Here is a 15,516-nt window from a genome sequence, read left to right as displayed (position 1 = left end):
AGCTCCAAAGGGGAGGCTGTGGCTCTCGAAAGCAGATAAAAACTGCAATGTTGTCACCATGGCTCCGCACACGGAGATCTTCAAAACTCAAGGTCGTGTAGGTCGTTTCAAACCCAATATTTATCTCAATTACCACACGGCTGCTAGTAGATATTTAGGAAAGAAAGGATATTATTATGGTCCTTCCATGTTTTCTAATAACACAGTTAGCATGTCCAGACTAATTTACAACAGAAGCTAAATAATGCCCTGAAATGGGCCGGGACGATTTTACTGTAAACCGTGACCAACCCACAGACAACGTAGGCGAAGTTACGACATGTGTTCACAGGGCCTTGGCTCCCTGAATTGTGTCTGTTGCCTGCTGTGACACGGGTGGGAATGGAGACGTTGAACACGGAATGGGAAATTGAAGGCACTGTGGAAATCGTGCACAATCCTAGAAAATGGTCCGCCGATCCAATGCCCCGGAGCAGTCCTCTGAGGGCCCGGAGTATCTCTTCTTCTTCACATATGTGTCTACTGACCCATTTATTTCTCTTTTAACTATGTTTTTATTGATTTCAGAGAGAGGAAGGGAGGGAGAGACAGAAACATCAATGATGAGAGTCATTGATCGGCTGCCTCCTGCATGCCCCCGGCTGGGGATCGAGCCCGCAACCCGGGCAGGTGCCCTGACTGGGAATCGAACTAGTGACCTCCTGGTTCACAGGTCGTCGCTCAACCACTGAGCCACGCCGGCCAGGCCTACTTCGTCTTCCTTAACCTCACTTCCTCGCCAGAGAAGCTCCAGTCCCTAAGGGTGTCCCTTCGAAGGCTTCCTCTGGAACATTTGCTCAGGCACTTCCCTGTCCTAGGTCCACCTTAATATCATCTCCTCTGTGGACATTCCCCCAACCGCTCAAGGACGCAGGGGTTGGAGCCACCACTGCAGGATGACAGGACATATAAATCACTCTTCCGACACCCTGCCTGCCGCCTGGGACCATACGGATGCAGCATATTGGCTCACGTTAGCCCGATCTCTCCGCACCTTTGAAACCTGTACAACATTAGAGCAGGTAGAAACAAGAAAATACAGTTCACTGCGTGCCAAGGCCGTCCCGTTGGCGGAGCCTTGCTCTCGGGGTTTTATGTGAGGCTATTTATCTGCTGGTGGCCGGCAGTTGGGTGTAAGTTTTCCTGGTCCCTAAGCAGTGAATTACAATGGAATTCCAGCAGAGTTACACGCGACATCCCTCTTGAATGGCCAGCGGGGACATTAAGGTCACTGTAATAATGAATGGCCAGAGAATTAATAGGAGCGCAGCCTTCCTGTGCCGCAGCTGGGCAGAACAGTGCCCTGTTCATGGCCCAAAATACGTCTCAGACAGGGCCACCGCAGCTGCGCCGGGCACAGTGGCCCTCAAAGCTCTGCGGAGCGGGGGCCTTTTTCAATCACGCCGCCTCCTCTCCCGCCAGACACATTTCCTTCATCGTTATCGGCTGCACAACGGCCACATTTGTCTGTTAGAGACGTTCAGCCATGGGGACGGTTTTACCAAAGGCGCGGCCTTCCTGCCTCGGTCTTGCCCCCACGCCACGGCCTCCCGTCCCTCCCTGCTGCAGTTACCTCCCTCCCTCAGTTTGCTTGTTCCACTGATTTCTGTCAATCCACTCAAGTCCCCAGATGATCTGCCTCACCTCCAGGGCTACAGTGCCATCGCCTAGGGCACAGGCACGTGGCCTCACCTACGCGTCCCTGCGTCTAGCGTGGCCTTGGGCACTGAGCCTTGGCCCAACGATTTGCACCTACTGAGGCCCCCACTCATCCAGCCTGTGCCCAGCTATCTCTCCCGATTCTTGGAGAAGCTGACAAACGGTTGCTTTGTTAGAATCGCCCTCTGTTTCCCTCCTACACCTCCTTCTGGGCTGGTCAGACCCCCCCACATCACGTCCACCTCCATCTAGCATCGATGCTCCTGAACTGTAATCACGTTATGACTGTCCTCCCTCATTGGACCATAGTGACATTACAGAGCACAGTGACGTTACAGCGACGCAGGTTCGACTCCGAGCTCCATGGCTTACTAGCTGTGTCACCTGGGGTGACGTGGTTCATCACTGTAAAGTGGGGATATTACGGGTCCTTACTCCACAGGGGTATTGGAATCGCTGGACCCATTCCTCCAAGTGACTCCCTAAAGAAGCTGCTATGTGCGAAGGGCCCAGACGCTGTCCGGCCGGCGCATGACATCAGCGAATGCTGCCGTTATTGCTACGGACGCATTTCTCATCCTCAGACCCAGTCGGTGCCTGAAACTCAAAAACCGGTAGTTGAAGGAGGGAATGAATGAAGGATGATGACGCCCTCCTCCTCACTTCACGACTTTCTACCGTCACTTACGTTTTTGTTAAACAGTTTTGAAGGCCTGTGGTTCAGACAAAAAAGACTCCATTAAAGCATATTTGCTTTCCCTTCTTATTTGTAAATAGGATCATCTATTTGTAAATATATATATATACACACACACACATATATATATATTTATTGATGTCAGAGAGAGGAAGGGAGTGGAGAGTGAGCTGAAACATCCATGATGAGAGTCATTGATCGGCTGCCTCCTGCTCGCCCCCTGCTGGGGATCGAGGAGCCCACACCCCAGGCCTGTGTCCTGACTGGGAATCGAACCACAACCTCCTGGATCCTAGAGGTTGATGCTAAACCGCTGAGCCACACTGGCCGGGCAGGGTCATCTATTTTTTCCATCTAGTTTCTCACCCAGTCCAGGATCTTTTAGAGAGTGAATGAAGATGCCGTTAATCATCACACTGGGATGGCTGGTGTAAGTTGGGCCATATGGTCGCCCCAGTTCTGAGGCACTGCCCAACGGTGCGGTGCGACTGACAAGCCCAAAGAGCAGACCCCCCAAAGTTCGCAGGGTTTGCCTGACACTATTGCTTCTGCTTTTGGTTTCTGTATTTTCTGATCTCACCCTCCCCACCCCTACTTGCCCTTGGGGATGGCAGCTCTAATTCCAACACCACGACCCAAATGCGGGACTTACTTTTTAATTCTTTCTCCGAAAGAAGCTACTTCCTCCAGGATGTTCTGAACCGTTGACACAATATCCTGTACCATGTAGATTCTTTCGATTATGCCCTTTTTCTCGGATTCCTGAGAACCAGAAAAGAAAGGTTTGACTCAGTTACTCTCTTGCTCTAGACTTGGGTCGACTGTGCTATGGAACAGCACGGTCATGACCCACAGAGCGACTCTAAGAGATGTCACATTTCCCACAACATAAATGTGCACTGGCTCCAGGAAAAAAGCGCCGCCCGCCCGTTCAGATGCGAGCACTCTCAGGGTGAGCCTCCCGCGCGATCATGATGAACGGAAGCCCACAGACCAGCAGCTCCCTCTCCCCCCGGAGGCGGGGGCTCCTGATCCAACACGACAGTTCCTTCCATTTGGCTGCCCCTGGTTCCTTGGTTTTCACAAGGTTACCCCCTGGCTCACCTCCCCCCCACCCCCGACCCCCCACCCCCATCACAATACTCCTATGGCACGCTGGACATGTAGATACTACGGTTTCCCAGCACTGTGACCTCTTGGTCAAACGCTGCTGCATTTTTAACCCTGTTTAAACCCACCGAGGGCCTGAGGGATGTGTCTGTCCCCCTCTGGCAGCCCCTCAGCAACAGAAGAAGGGGACAGGCTACGAAGTCAGCAGACGGTACCCATCTGAGGCCTGCCTCCTACCCCGTGCGTTTCTAAGGAGGGTGCCCGACGGTTGGCTATTTTTTCCTTGGAAGCAAATATAAGTCCATCTCCTTCAGTCTCTAATTCTGCCTGTGAACTGGCACTCGGCTTCCTAAGAATATTATCCCTTGCTTATAGAAAACCTTCAAAGTGTCTTACCATGTGAGGGAGTGGATGCTTCTGAAAATAATTTAGACATTAATCCAATGGATAAAAGAAGACGCCCTAAATAGTGGAATTTTTACACTATTTCTAATATGTTTATACCATATTCTAGCTTATGAAGTCCACTCTACCTGGAATTTATCTGGTTCTCTCAGCTCCTGTCCAGCTGGACCACTGTAGTCACTACGTCTACTATAGGAAACCTACAACCTTAAGTAACAAGCAAAACTCTATCTTCCTACCTAGAATTTTACTTGGGTTAGAACTGCGCAATTACTGTCTAAAATGAAGAGACCATGTCTGTAATAAACTTCTGTGCAGCGAAAGAAAAAAAGTTCATCCTTATATTCTCTGTTCCATCCAACTGGGCCCGTGGGTGGAGCGAGGGAGAAACCACCACCCTGTAGCGACTGTGGGTAAAAGCACCAATATGGGGAAAAATGTCAAAAAGTAAGTTTCCCACCCTGCACCTGTTCCTGTTTGTGAAACTCCTTGGCTGAGACAGACCAAAGAGAGCGGGAGGTCAGAGGGGACCCCTGGCACCTCCTCTCTGGTTTGAATGACCCCTTGCCATCTGGTCTGCAGGCCTGCACCCAACCACCCAGCACACAGGAGTCACACTCGCTGTTTCCACTTTCGCCACCCAACTTCCAAGCCATTTCCCCTTTTCCACCCTAACTTTAAAGTCCTATTTCCTTCACTCCCTTATGAGCTCGAACTCTTTAAGGGGCTCACATTGTAAATGAGACAGGCCACCAGAGTGACCCAGTTCATGCCCGGCAACCCAGCAATGTCTACGAACGGGTGCAATGGTGAAAACCCATCTCCGCTGGCCGGGTCAGTGTTCCAGTTTATAAAGGGGGATTTGAAAGCATCGGGGAACTTGACCCAAAGGGCAAAAGCGGCTTCCTGTTTTCACCAGCAGAGAGTTTAGGTCAAAACAATTTCTTGGAAAATGCCTCAGATCTCCACGTGGCTCAGTTTCATAAAAACGTCCTACTTCAGTTCACCGGTTTTCCTTCCCCCCCTCAAGAAACACTCAAGTGCTGACGTTCTGGTTGGAAAGGAGGCCTGAGTTAGTACACCAACATAATAAATGATTCCCACAAGGTCATTTTCCTTTTTAATAAGTTTGGTGTTAGGAGGAAAATGCACACACGCACGGGGAGAGGTCCCTCTCCACAGGCCTGCACGCTCCGTGAATAACAGGCCGTGGCGTCAGAGGCCACTGGCTTCACCACTGGGCTTGTCATCCACGTGCTCGGGGATCCTGGCGAGCCCCGTACCCTTCCTGAGTTGCAAATTTGTTATCTAGAACAGGGAGATCACCGAGGGGGGGGTGTCTTTGGAGAATTAAACACCACCCCTTCTGTAAGGGACTTGGCACCCTCTAGGTGCTTCACACACAGGAGGCCCGCGCCGTCGAGGGTGCAAAGAGGCAAATGGATGAGTGAGCAGCCCCCGGTCTAGTCAAAACAACACTGGGGTTCATTTCGGTTTCGAAAGCACTGATCTGCCAGGACAAGTCTACTCCTGCTCCCCTGTGCTATCTGAGATTATCTGGCAGTTCTGTCTGCAACACGCTGGCTTTATTTACACGTTTCAGATTGAACCGGGGGATGTGGCGCTAACACAGTTTAGCAGACGCGATGGTGCATCTGCGGCCGCCACCGGGTCCCTCCGAGGAGCAGCAGCGATTCATTCAGAGAGACAGACCCGCCGCCACCTGGGCTCCCATTTTCCTTCACATCAGAGGCTCCTGATCATTCGAGGGAAATGAGTAATAAAAATTAAAAAAATAGCGACGGCCACTGGCAAACAATGTAATTGTGGCTAACAACATAGTTTTAGGTTTTGAGGAAGGAAGGATTGTACTTATTGCGAATTTGAGCACACACAGAGGCCTAAGTAAAATTCACATGGTTTAGGGTCTAGCTTGTGAGCCAAGCCAGTGTCGCTATCTAACGGGAGAGAGGGAAGCAGAGAACTGTTCAGATCCAGAATTGCAATTTCATAATGTTCCTCCGTGTCACAGAAAGATAGACTGGACCTTGTCGTAAGAAAAATAATGACAATGGCAGCTCTGTAACCTAAGCATGTATGTTATATAAAGATAAAGGCAAGATCACCATGCTTTCATGGTCTATTTGTGTCTAAAATGTCAAGAAAAACCTGAATTTTTAGGCTAAGTTTTGTAAACAGTTGAATTAAGAACAAATAACAGCCCAGCCGGCGTGGCTCAGCGGTTGAGCATCTACCTCTGAATCAGGAGGTCGCAGGTTCGATTCCCGGTCAGGGCACAGGCCCGGGGTGCAGGCTGGATCCCCAGTGGGGGGTGAGCAGGAGGCAGCCGATCCAGGACTTTCATCATTGATGTTTCTCTCTCTCTCCCTCTCCCTTCCTCTCTCTGAAATCAATAAAAACACATTTTTTTAAAGTGTGCCTGTGTTGTAACAGAGTTGTCCTTTCTTTAAAAACAAAATGAAATAAATCAAGAAGCAAATATTTCCTTCAAGGCCCTGTTGTTCTCCCCATGTCTCTAGTGAGTACAGGACTGTGAGAGAGAATCAACACCATAGCAATTTACAAGTAAGACATAATTTTATAATCAGTATGTGACTTTAAACCCTGCCTTCCTGTTCTGACTTAGGAAAAATTCTCCTTTCTCTTTAATTACCTAAGCAAAACCAGAGTCACAGCCCTGAAAATTAACTGTATCAGGAAAACTCTTTTTGCCGTGCTTAAAAATTGAGTATTTGTCACAAGCTGCACAGGAGTCCCAAAAGGCAGCAATGCAAAATATCTATCTCAAGATCTCCCCAGGAATGTCAGCTATCTCGAGCAAAGATGCAAAAATATAACTTGCGACTGCAAACGGGAGTGTGTTTGGTCTGTTTCATCCCACCGAATATTAAAAGCCTGCAATTTGAAAACTTGAAAACATTATAAACATCAGAAATAGATTGAGTGGCATTTAGCATGAAAAAAAAAAAAAACCCCTCTCAACATCTGTCATAACAAAGAACAAGACGCAGTGTTTCTGATATACGAGATTAAAAAGTGTTCTTTGGGGATCCTGGCTGAATGCACTGGGAACTGTCTGCAGGCGTCTTCCCATGGGATGTGTTGTGCGTGCATGGGACACGGACACGGACACACACACACACACACACACACACACACGCAGCCAGCTCCACGGTGCATGCCTTTGCAACGAGGGAAAGGAAATCAGCCCTCTTTCAGGAGAGCCTTTCCCTCTCCAGTAGTACGTCTGCTTTGGGAAATATAAAACAGACTGTTTGGATTCCGAATCAATGTAATTTCTAAGTGGTTTGAAACTACTCTATCTGTTCATTACACACAGCGTTTCCACGCTGACAGGTATTTACCAACATGCGTTTTTGGCTCCAACATTTCATTAAGTTCCGCTGAGCCAACTGACAGATGCCAGGCCTGTGACCACAAGGCAGGGGGGCTGGTGCTTTTCTCTAACTGTAACTGCTAAACGTGAGGAGCTGGGGTTGCCGACTGAGCTGTGCACCCTTTAGTTTTCTTTGCCGCGGGGAAGGAAGGGTGGAAGAGAAAATAGTTACGTGCCCAAGCAATGAGATAAGAAATTCTTATTACCCTAAGCCTGGGCTCGAACATCAGCCCCTCTAGCTTTCCTGACTCACCCACCACTTCATCTCCACGGCCCAACACAATGAACGAACTTGGATAAAAGCAGCATCACATTCTGATTATTGACTTTGAGCACCTGGTTTATAGTTGCAATCTTTGTACCTGTAGAGGGTCTCATGCAAAGAAAATACTCCATAAATGTGTAATAATGCAGAAAATAAACCAATACACGAATGACATCTTTCCTCCATCACCATGTGGCACAGTCACAAACAAATGTGACTGAGGTCAGAGGAGCTGGATTTCAGTCTTGCTACTATCCTAGCAAGTTCATTTCTCTTCATTTGGGTTTGTTCATTTGTAGATGGGGAAAGAGCTAATGTCATGGTTTATTTTGGGTACTGAGTGAGCTGAAACATATAAAACCAGCCTGGAATTGTAAACACTCTACAAATATTATTTCTAAACCTAATTATACTTAACTAATTCTTACTCCAAATGATCTTGTTTTGAATTACTACTTTTGTGTCATCTATAACTTACATTAAGTTAATACTTTTCTCTTGAGGAAAAAAAGTGGTTGCCCCTTCCCTTTCTATCTATTATCTTGTAAATTATCTATCAATTATCTTCTAAACTGATTGGGTAATTGGGACTTAGTGCAAACCATACTGAAACAAGGCGTTTCATTACTAAAGACAAGAAAACAGCTACTATCCTCAGAAAAGCAATGACCTGTGGGTAATTGAGATGCAATGTCCAATGCAGTCTACATTAGCATGATGTAAAAATTTTAGGCAATGGGGAATCAAAGGGGAAATCTAGATGTATTATACTCTATAAAATCAGAGCCTCTGACTGTATTCTCTTTTTTATCTTTTATTTTTTTAATGTTTTTATTGGTTTCAGAGAGAGGAAGGGCAAGGGAGAGAGAGAGAGAGAGACATCAATGCTGAGAGAGTCATTGACTGGTTGCCTCCCACACGTCCCCTACTGGGGGTCCAGCCCGAACCCGGGCCTGTGCCCCAACCAGAGATCAAACCGTGACCCCCTGGTTCATAGGTCAATGCTCAGTCTCTGAGCTGCGCCGGCCGGGCCTGCGACTATTCTGTTAGACAGTGCACATTAGCTAACAGAAGGATAGAAAATCCATTTAATTTACTGTCTGGTATATCATGTTTCACAATATTTGGGAGTAAAAGAACAAGGAAAATCCTTACAGTAGACGTCTCGCAGTAAATCCACAAGGACCAGGATCAGTGAGCCTGATAAGTAAGTAGGGTGACTAATGCTTCAGAAGGTCAGATTAATAACACTTCTGGATCACTTCTAAAGGTAATGAAGCCAAAACACGATTAAGAACGGAGGTATCATGTTGAAAAGGAGAAGTGGAGCTAGCCGATGTGTCAGGGAAAAGACTGTAGGAAGTAAGGAAGCCAACCCCTTCTCGTTTGAACACGCAGACACCCATCATTAAGAATTGGCTGGAATCCATTTTAATATTCAAGGCTCCAAACTAAGATGGTATGGTAGAAATGTTAGCAATTAAATTACTTCATCACTAAAATTCCTATTAAATTAAATTAAAAGCAGTTAAATCAGAATGGCCATTTACTTTACCCTGAAAATTACCCATAAGCAGGTCCTCTACAATACGCCCGGGATGTAGTTTCCATGGGCTCTAAAATGTGTGTATATATTTTCAATTAGTGTTCACCTTTCAAAGATATTCTCAACTTTTTATTTTCTTAAAAATGCCATACTTTATCATCTTAATGTACCACTGCTTAGTCAATAGTTTTAAAAAACACTAATCCAACTAGCTCGCTGCGGTTTGGATGTTCTTAAGTCGCACAGGGATCATAAGTAAAACTACTCTCACTGTTAGATTGTGAGGAGAGTTCCTCCGATAATTCCAGGCGCCCCTGGTTCAGGTATTTCGGGTCATCTCCTCTCTCTGGAAGCAAGAAAACTCAGGGAATGAGGCCCGGTGGACCTACCCGCCTCACCCAGAGGACTATGCCGATTAACCTTCAGCCAGAATTCCTTCTGAATACATATGCCACGTGCTTCTTTCTCTAAGAAGGCCCTGCCTAAATTGATGGTTTAAAAAGCACTTACATTTTAATGATGACGTCCTAACTTGTGAAAAGATACAGTCTAATATGCGTTTGCATCCTTTCGATGTGAAATGTGCTGCGACGGATCAACAAAAGTACATCAGATGGCCCCTGTTTTCTTAAAAGAAAACATCTATAGCTGCTTTTCACCCATAATTAAAACGAAAGGGTGATTTCCTCCCCCTGGACACTGTAGGGCAATTGTGAACTCACTGATCACCCTAAAAGACAGATCCCTGAGGTCCTGTTCTGAAAGCCGAGCTAAGCACCCACCAACCCACAAATGCGGCCGTCGCGGTGTACTTTCTTTATGCTAGCAATGAGCAAGACTTTTAAAAAATTGTTACGCCATGCCCTTATGATGTCTCCTCCCTGATGTTAATAGTGGATGCTGAAATAGTCTATGCTGGAAAGAGAAAGAAACTCGAATGCAAGCACTTGTGCCTTCCCCATTGAAAACAAGCGGCTATGGCTTGGCATGACCTTTCCTCTCTACGGAACACAGCGTTTTACACAATAGTTCCTGGTTCGTGCTTCAATTCCTGACTTTTACTGCGCAGAAAATTAATGCGATTTTCACTGTAATCCATCCGTACGAATAAGGCCCACAAGGAATTCCACAGGAGGAATCTAAGCCACATAAGAAATGTCAGCCGACTGCTGTTGGCTGAACCTGGCCGTTACCTGGGCGCCTCGCACCCTGGACTTGTAACAAGCACTTCTCGTGCGGCCCATCGGGTATAAGAAAGAAAATGTTCCTCTCCTCAAAGTTTAGTTTGTACATTTCATTCCCTAAAAGCCAGAGAACTAGTTACCTGACAGTTCTATGCTGCAGCTGAAGGCCCAGGAAGGCAGAACTGCGGAGTCTGATTTGGTTTCTAGCACGGGTCGCCACCTGGGCCTTTCACATCCAGGAGGGAGCAAAAGGCTACAGTGATGTCATTTTACAACAATCCCCGTTCCAGACAATAAAAGTATGACAGAGGCCAGACCGCGTCCTGGTCTGTGCCTCGGAGACAGGCAGGACCTGGGAAAGCGTCCATCCCCCGAGAGGGCCGCGCCAAGGGGGCCGGCGCGCTTTCATCTCCCCGCTCGTCTGCGATGGTATTTGGTGGGAAGGGGCGCTGGCGATTAAGGGGTGTCACTCTCAAGATGGATAGTTTGGATAGAAAGGAGTTCCCTCTCTCCTCCTAGCTGGGGAGGAAACGGCTGTGTGTTTATAATTTGTAAACAGTCCCTGTCTCCCCGGGTGTGTTACAGTTCCCAGAAGCGCGGTCTGTCACGTCTAAGACTCAACAGAAGCCAGAAGGGCCGTGCGGGTGAGGCCTGGGGACGCGCGCCACCGAGGGCGGCGGTTCGGTGCCTGTGTGCGCAGGTCGATGGTGAGGGTGCCTCCGTCGTGGAGGCTGCTAGACATGGGGAAGAAATAATGGATTAAAATACGTATAAGATGCCCGGCTGGCGTGGCTCAGCGGTTGATTTCGACCTGGGATCCAGGCGATCAGGGTTCGATTCCCGGTCAGGGCACATGCCCAGGTTGTGGGATTGATCAATGACTCTCTCATCATTGATGTTTCTCTCTCTCTCTCTCCCTCTCCCTTCCTCTCTCTGAAATCAATAAAGATATATTTAAAAAAAAAAACAAAAAAAAAACGTATAAGAATGATGTGTGCTCCAGAAGTCTTAATGTTGAAAATCCCTCTAGATACAAATCCCTTAAAGAAGTGAGAGTGTCCGGCCGGTGTGGCTCAGCGGTTCAGCATCAACCTATGAGCCAGGAGATCGGGGTTCGATTCCCGGTCAGGGCACAGGCCCGGGTGCAGGCTCCTCGATTCCCAGCAGGGGGCGAGCAGGAGGCAGCCAATCAATGACTCTCATCATTGATGTTTCTCACTCTCTCTCTCTTCCTCTCTCTGAAATCAATAAAGATGTATTTAAAAATAAATAAAAAGGGTTGGCCAAACAGAAAGAAACCTTCCTCACTTCCAAGTCTTGGTTAATAAAATGCAGAATTTCTCCTGGTGTGTAGGAGAAATAACGTTGAAATACCGTCATTAAGACTCGCGCTCCCTTTGGTAAACCAGATCCTCACGCACTTTGGCTTCGCTATGACCGCGTCCCGTGCGCAGGGAGTTATGTCACTCAGAGGCCACTCGCATCGATTCATCAAGAGGATAGTTGCGTCTGTGTGACCTTTATTCTGAAAAAGGGCAATCCGCTTTAAAGAAAATATTTTACTACTTAATTTTATTATTCTGCTATGAACGATCATTTTAACGCAACAAATGCGGTTTGCTTTGTAATCCCCTCAATTTGCTACAAATGGGCAAAAGCATCTGGCTCTCCTGATTAATTTTAAGGCTCTTTGTGTCATGGAGCCGGCGTTTTTAGATTCCTTTCTATTTCCTGGGCATTTTCTGTTGGATGCTAATTCTTAAGGTTCCCCCTTTGCCCCTTCCTTCCCCGTCAAGCACCCCCTCAATGCCGCCATCACACGCCCCGCGCACCCACAGGTTCTGGGGGGCTGGGGGGCCACGAAGCTGGTAGCATCGAATTTGGCATTTCCCTTTTTCCCTTTCATTCCAGAAGGTTTGTCTGAGAGCGTAACAGCAACAAAAGCAACGGGTTTGAGATGCTCCCAGGAGAAGGAAAGGGACAGATGTCCACAGACGTATAGCTGGAAGCAGTGCCAGCAACAGCTGGGGAAGTGACAGGCTCTGGGGTGGGTGCGGCCCCGCAGCGCGCAGGCGGGAGCCTGGAGGGGAGATTTCCCCGCGCTTCCCGCGCTGCCTCCCTGTGCCCAGGAGGCGGCGAGCCCCCGCCTGCGTCCAATGACAGGCCTCCGGCAGGGGAGCATTTTGTCTTATCTCAATTATGCCTTACATTTTGCCTCTTTCATCCACATTTTAAAAAATGAATGCCAAAAATAAATATTTGTTAAAAAGGGACATATATATATATATATTTTAAATATGTCTTTATTGATTTCAGAAAGAGGAAGGGAGAGGGAGAGAGAGAGAGAAACATCAATGATGAGAGTCATTGATCGGCTGCCTCCTGCCCGCCCCCTGCTGGGGATCGAGGAGCCTGCAGCCCGGGCCTGTGCCCTGACCAGGAATCAAACCACGACCTCCTGGTTCCCAGGTCAAAGGTCAAAGCTCAAACACTGACCCACATGCCAGCTGGGCAAAAAGGGATATGTTTTCTAAATTACAAAAAATATAAATATACTGGTTCCTATGTAGTACCAAAAAAAAAAAAAAAATACCATTTGACTCAACCTGGATGAAAGGTACCTGCCGGAGACATTAATGTTCCGCCCCTTTCGTGTCTGTCTTGGGCCACTCACCTTGTCTTCTTCATCTTCCTCTTCATCCACGTCTGTGCCCTCCTGAAATAAAATGTTTTATTAACATTTGTTAATAAAATGTCAGCAGAAATTACCAAATGCGAGCTAAACTCATTCATATTAAAAAATTCTTTTCCTACATAATATAAGTACCAGTATTTTTTTTTAAAGAGTGGTGCTGCTTTTTAAATATGTTTTTATTGCCAGGCTGATGTGGCTCAGTGGTTGAGCATCGACCTATGAACCAGGAGGTTGCGGTTTGATTCCTGGTCAGGGCACAGGCCCGGGGTGCAGGCTCCTCGATCCCTAGCAGGGGGCGAGCAGGAGGCAGCCAATCCATGACTCTCATCATTGATGTTTCTCTCTCCCTCTCCCTTCCTCTCTCTAAAATCAATAAAGATGTATTTAAAATATACATATGTTTTTATTAATTTCAGAAAGAGGGAAGGAGAGGGATAGAGATAGAAACACTGATGGGAGAGAATCATTGATCGGCTGCCTCCCGCATGCCCCTATCGGGAATCGAGCCCGCAACCCAGGCATGTGCACTGACCAGGAATCGAACCGTAACCTCCTGGTTCATGGGTCGATGCTCAACCGCTGAGCCATGCTGGCCGGGCCAGTACTAGTATTTTAAAAAGTGCAATATTTTAAATACTCTTGAAAATAACACTTTGAAAGTTCAGGGACTCTGTGGTATAAGTATAAACAATCTGCATAATCTCCATAAAACTTTACTATAAATAACGCTATTAGGCAAGTGCCCTTTGAAGGCGCCCAGCTTTTAAAATACATTGCTGAGTTGTACCTTCTGTAAACAGTTTTGTTCTCATTCTGACAAATGAGCCAACTGCTACGTTAAGGCTGAGAATACCATACTCCGTTTGTGCGAGGCTCATTGTTGTAATGATTTCTGTCTTTTCCTTTGGGGCCATTACTGAAACATTAGACAGTAGAAATGCATTAGTCTGAATATAATCAATCTCGAGAACAAGTTATAGGTTTCTATACGTTACCCTTGTTTTCTTTGGGCTTGGGGTGTGGGTGGGGGAGCAGGTGAGGGGAGGAACTAGGCCCCGATCTGGGCTGTAGGGTGCCTGGCTTTAGTTCAGGGGTCACAGTACCCGTTGGGATGCAAATGGGTTGGTTCAGATTGGTTTTAAAATCTTGTCCTTCTACTAGGTACATTTCCATCCTATCACTACAATATTTCAAAGCGAAGGCATGTTGGTTCACCATCACATAGGTTCGGTGGCTTGCAAAGAATGCTGGATAGTAGAAAACCAGGGCCTATTTTTAGCTTGGACACTTGCCTCTCCACTTAACCTTGCAAAGGTCAGGCGTGCTGTTTAGATGTCACTGTTCCCACGGAAAAAATATTTGTCAGTATCATACTCTTAAAAGGGAGCAACTCTGAAGCACCCAGAGAGTACGCTGCTATGCTCCATAAAACCACTGGGCATGCGTCGAGCAATCTCTCCAGGGCTGGTAATGCAATACCTCCCAGAAGCCCATGAGCTTCAACTAGCAGGTGTGTGACACTCACTGATACCGGACAACTAACCTATTCACTGCTGGCAGCAAGCACTCAAGAACAGAGGGACACATGCCCACCCAGACTCTGCTTTCCCTGGGAGTTGGCAAGCCTCCAAGAAGCCCCTGAGCCTTCCGATCAGAGGAGAACATGGCACAGTGGGCCTGGTGGAGGGGCCCGAGTCACCCTCACGGATGCTCTGTGTCCCCTGAAGGGGCCTTTCTCTAGTAGCTGAGAATGTTCAGCTTACGGAGAACCAGATATGCACATAGACATATGCTGCTGGCATGGAAAAGGTGACCAAGGGACAGAGGGCACTCCTGACCCTGAGGAAATAGGACAAGACTCAGAAACGCAAGATACTATAGAAAGAAGAGCCCAGGTCAGAGCTGACATAAGATCTCTACTATAGCCCTGGCTGGTGTGGCTCAGTTGGTTGAGTGTCATCCCAGGCATGGGTCAAGGCCACGTGCCCGTGTTGCAGGCTCAATCCCCAGTAGGGGCTGTGCAGGAGGCAGCTGACCAATGTTTCTCTCTCTCATCGATGTTTCTCTCTCTCTCCCTCTCCCTTCCACTCTATCTGAAATCAATAAAAACATATTTGAAAATGGAAAAAAAAAAATCTCTACTATAACCTGGATATATGTGCAGGGTGGCTCCTCGAGGCTCAAACCAAATGGAGTTGGGTCATGATCTGGTGCTGGTGGTGCTGGCTTCTTATTGTTAACACATTTGTCTCTAGTCCAACGTCAGAATTATTGGAATCTTGGCTCACCTGGCTGTCCTGGGTGCTGCCGACCTTCCCTTTCACGGGTGTGATGAAGTTGTAGACAAAGAGCAGCAGTAAGGCCAAGGGGATCATGTACAGTTCAAAATTCCAGACAGTGACCAAAAACACCTGATTGAAAAACAAGGGCAAATCACTGCTTGAGAACACAGTACAGGGACAATCTTAAATTCAAGAAATTAAACACAGTAGCTGTTA

At 47.4% G+C, this 15,516-nt stretch overlaps 1 protein-coding gene across 1 annotated transcript in view; it reads right to left on the bottom strand.

The window, feature by feature from the left end:
• MCTP2 (multiple C2 and transmembrane domain containing 2) overlaps positions 1 to 15,516 on the bottom strand; it is a 95,322-nt gene that overhangs the window by 6,905 nt on the left and 72,901 nt on the right. Inside the window, exons 17-19 of the mRNA XM_016197728.2 lie at positions 15,307 to 15,429; positions 12,998 to 13,039; positions 3,048 to 3,157 (exon numbers count right to left, since the gene is read on the bottom strand). Of these exons, the coding sequence (XP_016053214.1) occupies positions 3,048 to 3,157; positions 12,998 to 13,039; positions 15,307 to 15,429 (275 nt within the window). The remainder of the gene's footprint in view (positions 1 to 3,047; positions 3,158 to 12,997; positions 13,040 to 15,306; positions 15,430 to 15,516) is intronic.

The sequence above is a fragment of the Miniopterus natalensis genome, chromosome 22 (genome assembly GCF_054644295.1).
Source record: "Miniopterus natalensis isolate mMinNat1 chromosome 22, mMinNat1.hap1, whole genome shotgun sequence".
Lineage (NCBI taxonomy): Eukaryota > Metazoa > Chordata > Mammalia > Chiroptera > Miniopteridae > Miniopterus > Miniopterus natalensis.
Note: the sequence above shows the minus strand (reverse complement) of the source record. Positions and strands in the feature narration are given on the sequence as shown.